Raw genomic sequence first — 8,615 nt, 5'->3', positions numbered from 1 at the left:
AAATTTAAAAGCAAATTAACAAGAAATCAAAATGTCTAGTTCTTATGTTCAATACCCAACTGCCTGAGAACAAAACTACACAAAAAATAATTACCAAAAGAAATTAGAGCTTTGATTAATTTGACCATTTTTAGGTTTTAAGGGGGGCATTCGATCATTTGTGTCCACTGAATATGAAACCATCGTTAAAACTTTTGTCTCTAATTGGCTACTTATGGGAAAGCTAATTGCATTTATTTACCCTGTGTCACCTTAATTTTCTGTTGAAATAGATGCTCGTGACTAACCTGATATTGTCGATATGTCACCAAACCCAATAATACCAGACTGAATGGTACGACTAATTGTTTCACGTTATGAATGAAAAAAACTAACAACTTCTTACCTCACTGGCAGTCCAGACTGTTTTTTCTGGGGTTTGAATGTTATCTGTTATCTATTATATTCATATTCAGATATATCGAGTTCCAAAACTCATCTAATCAGTTTGAAGGGCGTTTCTTGATCATCCTTAACGACTGAGCACGCAATAACTTGCGAGAGACTGGTAACAAGAGCGAAGCGTGAAGGAGCGTGGGAAGACAAAGAATATGTGAACCCTTCCCCTTTTGCGCGCCCATAGTTTTATAAGTAGAGAGAGGACTTTGTACATCGCAGGTGTTGTGGCATTTTTTGAAAAAGAGATGACTGCTGAAAACAAGACGAACTTCCATTTTGTGTGAAAGAGAAATGCTTTATTATCAATATTATTACTATTATTATTATCATTCGTAAAAAAATTTAACTGCGAGCTTACGGAGCAGTAAAAACACAATGAGTCAAGAGATGGAAGTTTTCAATTTTTATTTAAGTAAATCTGTGTATCACTCGCATTAAGTAATGGGCTCCTGACTTGCACTACATGTTAAATTTCACTCAAAATTATTGATTGACATGCTACATACAGCAGCAATACTACTATTGTTGTCTCGGCCTTCTTGTCAACGATTGATATGTATTTGAAAACAAACCACGATCAAGAGCTGAGAGAAATTTTAAAAGCTTGCGCCATCGTTCCAGCCAATTAGAGGCAAAACTTTTACCAATCGCGCCTTGGCCACTTACATTTCCCCGCGCCTAAGGTCGTTTGCTTTTTTCGCTTTAAGTTCTCATTAAGTTGTTATATTTTTCTTGATCTGTGGTAATACGCCACTCTTTAGCTACACTAAAAACTCACTGAAAACGTTCTTTAAGACAGGAAGTACATTTTTTAAATATCTCATAGTTACATTCTTCTTCTTTAACGTGATTATTATTGTATAAAGGATGCGTGTAGATACATATTAATAATTACTTAATCTACACAGTTTCACATTTCCTGCGTAAATCCATTGGTTATTTTAAATACAGATGAGAGAAATACTCTTTAAATAAAACTAATAACGTGAGTCATTCACTGCTTAAATTCAATCATACTTTTCTGCAGAGAACGAATGAAAAGTGACAACATGGTGCAGATTGCGCAATTAATAAACCGTTGGACAAAATCAGTTATGAAATTTTTGGTGTTGATATCTTATAGAACCTATGTAGTTTACTGTTTGCAGAATAACAGGAACTGGTGAGAATTTCTGAAGCGGTTACCACGCTGAAAGATTCTTACTGTCTAAACCTCCGAAAGATAGATAGTATGAAGTATTAATACGGTTATTCTGTCACCTAACAGCCTGTTGATCGACTCTCGAACCTACCCCTCCATTAAGCGCAATTTTATCTACACTATTGAGGCTTGAGATTCTTCCGAGACTCCAGCTTTCAGAGGACCAGGACACTATCAGGCTACATCAATGTCGATGAGTAAAGCTGTCATGTAAAGAAAAAAGCAAACCGGCGGCGAAACGACCAGAGGTGAAACTCCATTATGGGCCTTCTTGCTTTCGCTCACTGCTACTCCTTTGGTGCTTTTACCTGGATCATTTACATCGTCGCCATCCCCATTGCCTGCATTTACATCTCCACCGCTACTGACGTTATTGTCGTCGTCTTTGGTGTTGTTTTTTTGTGCGGTGACATCTGTTCCATTGGAAACTATTCTGTTCACATGTGAAGATCCTGTTGAGTTGATATACTTCCTTACTGCTGCGGTGAAAATTTTTTATACCCATTAACTTTTGATGCTCTATTAGTATGATGATTGTGTTATTAAAAAAGTTGATTTTGAAGATCGTGGTGGGGTGGTGTAAAGCAAAATTGGTTAATTTCATATAAGCGATTATCTTTTTGCTGCTTAGGGAAAAGCAATTAGCTAAATGTATTTTCAACATTTATTAGAGACGAATTCGTCTCAGCAACCTCTACATTAGGCACACCCTTCTCTCAATGATGATGATGAAGGTGAAAAGTTAAATCAATACGAAATTTACACAAAGTCATACAAAGTACAAAGTAATGAAGTCAAGAAAGAGACCAATTTTTCCTCCTCAAGGGGTCTTTGATAGCAGACCACTTTCTTGCAGGTTTCAGCCACGTGCAGTCGCCTTTCTGCACAGAACTGCCTAGACAGGATGTGTGACCTACTTTGTATTAGAGATTCACTTTAATTAACAAGAAAGGCAACAAATACCTGGAGTTAAATTGCAGGTTTAAGGTATTTTGGCTAACTCAAATGTCGTATGCAGAGCTAGTAGGGCATAGCTCCCCAAAAGGTGGCAACAGATTTGAAAGATTTTATGGTTAAAAAATTTATCACTTTGTCGAAAAACATAATGAATAAAAAAAACAAGGCATTTCAAAAGGATAATGTAATCAAATAGAAAACATTATGTCTAGTGAGTGAATTATACCTTTATGTTCACAAAAGCGACCGTAATACCCAGTTTTCTCACAATCACATTCGGCCCTGACCACCAGATCAACACAGCGTCCTCCATTTTGACACTTGTTCTGTTCCGCACTTGAACACGCCTCACCACTGCAGTTTTTAGAAATACCATCATACCGCACGAGCCTAGCATTCCGAAATCGCTTCGCATCGGTGCTGTATCTCACGAGAGCAACACATCCTTGAAACCAGCTGAAAATCAGAGAAAAAGAAATTGATATCTCCAGTTTGTTTCTTCATTTACCTAGAGGAGCAGGAAAAATTTATTTAAAAGAAGTAGATATATATGATTGCTTTAGGAGAGAAAAAAATTCAGTAGATTTTTTCTGTAATCTTGGGTTAAAAGCGAGTTGCGGCTTTTCTCTATCACATATATTTATAACATCGTGACATTTTCTACTTAAAACGACATCGGGAAATTTTTTTGTTTTAAATATCAATAAAAATTATGGGAAAACTATTCTACAGCGCAAAAAATCAGCCAATTTTGACTGGCTACCATGAAAATCAAATAAGCCTTAAAATTAATCCAATAAGCTTTTCACTTTTGACATCAGCGGCTCAAAGCTGAAAATCAGTTTTATGATGTTGAATAGGGCAGACACACAACTCATCTACTACTTCAACCAAAATGTTATCAATTTTGATTTTGAATAATCATAAGGCATTGAAATGAAAATCACTCGCAATAGTATAACTAAGTTAGTTACTTTACCCAGGAATTGAATCAAAACAGTTAATTACAACAAATTTTCAATCAGACTTGTATTGCAAACGATGTCTGAAAAGAAATTACAATTGACTTTTTTACCTATCTCGTTATTTCGCACATCTCGCTATGTCACGCCACTCTCTTTCTCGTTTCTCACCTGTATTCTTGGCCTACTTTTTGGAACAGACCGGTCAGGGACCATGCTTTGAGGGTTGGATCTCCCTGGGAATCAAGGAACGGAATTCCCCCAATGTAAAGAGAGTTGATTGCTTTGCCATCGAATCCAGATAACTGTGGAGGTGCCACGCAAGAGATCGTTTCAGCTGTAATATCATCGACGCTGAAATTGAGAAGAAAACTATTTCTTGCAATTGTCACCAGATGCCAGGTATCGTCGGTAAAGTTTTGACGAATCGTGCGTTTCTCAGGGAAGCACCGATTTCCCCGGACGTAAAGCTGAACGTAGCCATCACTGTTCAAGGACATTTCAAGGAAATCGTTATCAGTGTTCTTTTTTTTGTTATCCTGATACAGTAGTAAAGCAGATCTACTTGCACCTGTTTTAAAGTAGAACTGCAGCTCACTTCTTCTGGACATAGCCCAACCTCTGAACTCTGCGAAAGACCAATCGGCACCTTCGTGGAAATGCAGCCCCGCTACGGAGTCGAGGAGAGCAACTAACGGGCAAAATAGAACAAATGCCTCCATGGCTATGATTCAAAGATCATTAATTGGTAGTTAAAAATTTAATGAAACGCCCGACTTGCTTCACTCTCGAGATTTATGGAGAAACTTCTGGATCAAACTTGAATGTCTTTACTAAGTGGCGAGATCAAATGGTCTGTAAGAACTCAGTCTTTCCAGACATTTACGGAGAAAATACAGTTTATTCAAAACCAGATGAAATGAAATATTAATAAACAGAAATTTAATCCGTCGATAAATCACAATTAAATTTACTTTCCTTTATTAATGGGTTACCAAGCGGTTACTCCGCCAGATGGTTATCGAGTCTTCATACTTACTCACATTTCAAACGCAAATCGGTTAACCAAAAGCATTAATTTCGCATAGTTGAGCACAATTCAAGATGTCAGCGTAAGAAAAATCTGAATAAGTCTGGTTTGGATTGTTTCCTTTCTATGGTTCAAAAAATCTAGGCTGTTTCTCTGCTGTCAGCCGGAACAGTTCTGAATTTATCTCACTTATGTCTTGTTTTCTATTAATCTGCTCTTAGACAACTCACACTAGAGAACCAAACAACTGAAAACAAAAAGCGATGTTGCCTGAACAGACCTTCAAACTCAACAAAGGAGAAAACTGCTTCGACCTTAAACAGATTAAAATAGATTGAAGGAAATCGAGGAAAGACCTCGTCAATGAAGGTGAACTTTCCTGTACTAACAATGATTTATTTAGTTATAAAACATTTATGAATATATCACTCAAGTTAACAATTGAAGCTTATATCTGTTACCTCGGGAGCAGTTTGGACCATTGAATCGAGTCTTGCTGCAATCACATTCTCTCCTCACGATCTTGTTCACACATTTCCCACCATTGTAGCATTTTCCTCCAAAACTGGGATCTTTGCATGCGTCACGGCAACCCTCCACGGCACGCTCACTTTTCCAAAGAGAGGCGCGGCGTAACTTTTGGTCGCCTACAGCGAACTTTGGTGTTTTTATACACCCCTCAAATCTAGGAAGGAAGAAAACAATTCAAGTTTGTGCCATGTGCTTTTTATTATTTATCTTTGATGGGTCAGATGTTGTTTTGATCAAGTTATCCACAACTGGAGTTCTTTGTACATCCCGCGATCAGTGTTAACTATCAGAGAGAGGTGTGTGTCACGATGTTGTCTTTTGGGTAGTTTGATTGTTTTTTATCTTATCTTCTTAAAGAAAGCGCTCAAAATTATAGGCATAACTTAATTATTATTTTTTTAAAAAATGCGTTATTATTGATCTCTCCTTAAAGTTTGGTTTCAGGGTCAAAATCTCCACTCAAACTGAGTGATTTTCTTGATCTCAGTTCTTTTTATCTGTGCGCTTAGCCTCTAACCTAAGTACGCAGGAAACTGACCGTCTTTAAGGATAAATATGGTAAATTTACTCCTGAAAAATATTTCGGCCTGTTAAACACTTAAAGCTGTTCTTTTTGTTACATCGATAAATTTACTAACTTATTTGATTGAAGGAGATCCCACTCAGACCTTTTAATGACACGCGTACAATTCTCAGTTCTTGAAAATTCTAAATAATGGCTGTGAACAAAGATTAAAAATCAACAGAAAGTAGGTGATATTCCGATTTGTCTTCACCGGGCTCAAAAAAATGCTTGCATTTGTTTTATTGACGCTTTTCCATCAGACCAATATTCAAATACACATCGAAAGAAATGCGTAGTAATTGCGTCCGTGCCTTACTTTGCTCTGTGATCGGTCCGCTTCAGGGAGTATGTATCTTTTTGCTTTGAGGTTTCATTTGCACCTTGAGATATTATCCTGATTGTTTTGATCACTTTAGTTTATGTTATACGACACTCAATCCAAAAGCGCTCTTAACTTAGCTAAGCGATTAATTCTGATTGGTCGCGCAACCACAGACTGATCACAATGCGCATGCTCGCAACTTTTCCTTAATCGATTTTAAAATATTACTGAAGAACAGGATTTGCCCGGAGTTACGTCATGAATCAAGAAAACCAATCAGAACAAAGCAAAACACTGTAAGAAGCCAACGAGAACTCGGGATAAAAACATGTTTTTATCCTTGGTAAACAGAAAGGTTCACCCTGGTAAGAGTTTTTCAAAATGTATCTTTGTGCTCTAGGTTTGCGTCAGCGACTTGCACCAAAGGAGAATCTTATTTCACAACTGATGAATTGGTTGACTTTTCGCCCACCGGACTGGCATCATTTTCACGCATCCTCTACTGGCTGAGTAACCATGTTGAGAGAAACTTAAACGATACCAGGAGTTTCAAGTATGCAGCCGGATTAAAGATTCACTAAGTGCAAGGATGGTAAATCCCTAATCAACGAGCCAACATAAATACAAGTGACAAACAAACAAAAAATGAATTTCGAGAATTCATGATCAGTGAGATGATTGAATATTTCGCAGGTGTCGAAAAACAACAATTATAGCTCTCGCTCTTGATTGATAAGATCGTTACATAACCAACTAGGATCATGTCATGTCTGACGCGCACTCACATCATAAATTACCAATGGTTTGCTGTAAGAGGTGATTCTAACTTAAAGTTTGTAAACGCATCAACGCATCTTCATTGCGTGATTTGACCAATCATATGAAAGCCTCAGAGAAGTAGTACCACGATAATAACTTTCCAAATGAAAGCAACTAAGTGGGTCTATTTTCCTGTACAAGGCAGGTCTATCTTCTTGTTCTATTCGAAATGCACACTGTGGTCATTCAGGGAAAGCCAGCCGCCTATATACACTTACATCAGTAGTACCTTATATTATTTTTCCCACGGTGATTGAAATGTTTTGTTCTTCATTATTTTCAAATAAACTTGGGGTTTTTCCTTTCACAGATGATGGGAATAGGTTCAGTTGTGGTCAAAACATTTACGAAAATCCTTAAATATACTTACGAATGTCAGTAAAGGTCAGCGCATTATACCATGCGAATTTTTAATACATTGGCGCACTAGGCAACCGACAGTAAATTTTGCAACATGGTCCTCTTAAACTGGCTATGATTTCACTAGAATATGATCTTAGCGATGAACAGCAGCCAGTTTCCATTAGGCCTCTGGTTTAAATAAAATCCTCTAATAGTATTTGCCTGTCTGGGTCCTTGTTTATTCTTATTGGTTGACTAACTTACCCGCCAAATGCTAAAGCAGTCGAAAAAGAATCGCGAAAATTCCACTTGATTTTGCCCCACTCTTGGAGCGGGAAGAAGCTCACAAAAAAAGGCCCATATTTGTTGAAGTCAGTTCTTTTAAGTCCGCGACAGAGATAGATTAATTCCAAGCTGTCCACCTCTACAATCACTGATTCGGACATTCGTTGTAAAGTGAGTTTGTGCCATTTGAGGTCGGCAAACGAGCCGTTTATAAACCTCTGATTTCCCGTGCATTTGCCCATAGAAATACGAACTCTTAATAGCCCGTTTAACAGGAATGCATCCATGAACTCTTGAACGCTGCCATCATCCATGTAAAACAGCATTCCATGTGTTTTTGTTGTTTTGAAGCGGATGACGATTGTGGAATTATCTGTAAATTGTACTGATCTGTAAGCAGAGTAAGCAAAGTTGCCATACTTCCAGGTGTTGTTTTTTGAATTTCTTCGCTGTGAAAGTCCGCCATGGATGGATCGCTGGCAGATGGTAATCGCCAAACAAATCTGAACAGTTAGCCACACTTTTAACATTTTAAGTAAGATTCGATTTGGGCTACAAACTGTTCCCCTCGCAAAATATATCATTTACCGAACACGGAGCAAAAATTTTCGCGCTTTTTATGCGATCTAAGCTCTGTAAAGGTACTGAAATTAAAATTCCCGCAACCAGATGTTTGCAGCTCTTCTAAAAAGCGATAACATTGCGGTTAGGGATGAATTGTGAATTTAAATGACCTCTCATATTCCCGTGTATTGACAACTGAGGGGAGACGTAATCCCACAATTGATTGACATTGATTTGAAAATAATTACCCTGATCATTGCCTTAGTTTCTTTTTTAAAAATCCGTAGTTTAACCTAAAGTTAATGTTTGGTCGAACAGAAAATTATCCTTTGATAATTAAAAAAAAAAATGGACGTGATTTCAAACGTATGTCATTTAAACCATTTAATTTTGAAACGTCGTATGTTTCGAGTTATTTTTATGACATCATCGGCTCAAGCTCTTTTAATAAAATCTGTATCCATTTGCACTCAAGAAGTTCTGTTGAGCACTTTCGTACATATATTTGTTATTAACTCTTTACGAGTGGCTCAGGATAATGAGAAATTACATTGAAATCCAGATTGTCCTTCAATTCATCTGAAAAACGCTGTTTGCAT

At 37.3% G+C, this 8,615-nt stretch overlaps 1 protein-coding gene across 3 annotated transcripts; it reads right to left on the bottom strand.

Annotated features, from left to right (window-relative positions):
• Nucleotides 1-833: 833 nt before the first annotated feature.
• Nucleotides 834-8,117, bottom strand: LOC131790702 (neurexin-3-like). 3 transcript variants are annotated; one of them, XM_066162125.1, is made up of 5 exons: nucleotides 7,432-8,117; nucleotides 5,050-5,273; nucleotides 3,730-4,249; nucleotides 2,823-3,052; nucleotides 834-2,118 (listed from the first exon to the last, which is right to left on the bottom strand). In XM_066162125.1, exons 1-5 carry the CDS (start codon nucleotides 8,034-8,036, stop codon nucleotides 1,814-1,816), a joined length of 1,884 nt encoding a protein of 627 aa, XP_066018222.1. In that variant the 5' UTR covers nucleotides 8,037-8,117; the 3' UTR covers nucleotides 834-1,813. The 3 variants fall into 3 exon arrangements, with proteins under 3 accessions (XP_066018222.1, XP_066018223.1, XP_066018224.1); XM_066162126.1 differs by having other exon boundaries at nucleotides 834-2,115; XM_066162127.1 differs by having other exon boundaries at nucleotides 834-2,091.
• Nucleotides 8,118-8,615: the final 498 nt, after the last annotated feature.

Source organism: Pocillopora verrucosa, chromosome 2, assembly GCF_036669915.1.
Source record: "Pocillopora verrucosa isolate sample1 chromosome 2, ASM3666991v2, whole genome shotgun sequence".
Taxonomy (NCBI): Eukaryota; Metazoa; Cnidaria; class Anthozoa; order Scleractinia; family Pocilloporidae; genus Pocillopora; species Pocillopora verrucosa.
This window is presented reverse-complemented; position numbering and strand designations above follow the sequence as displayed.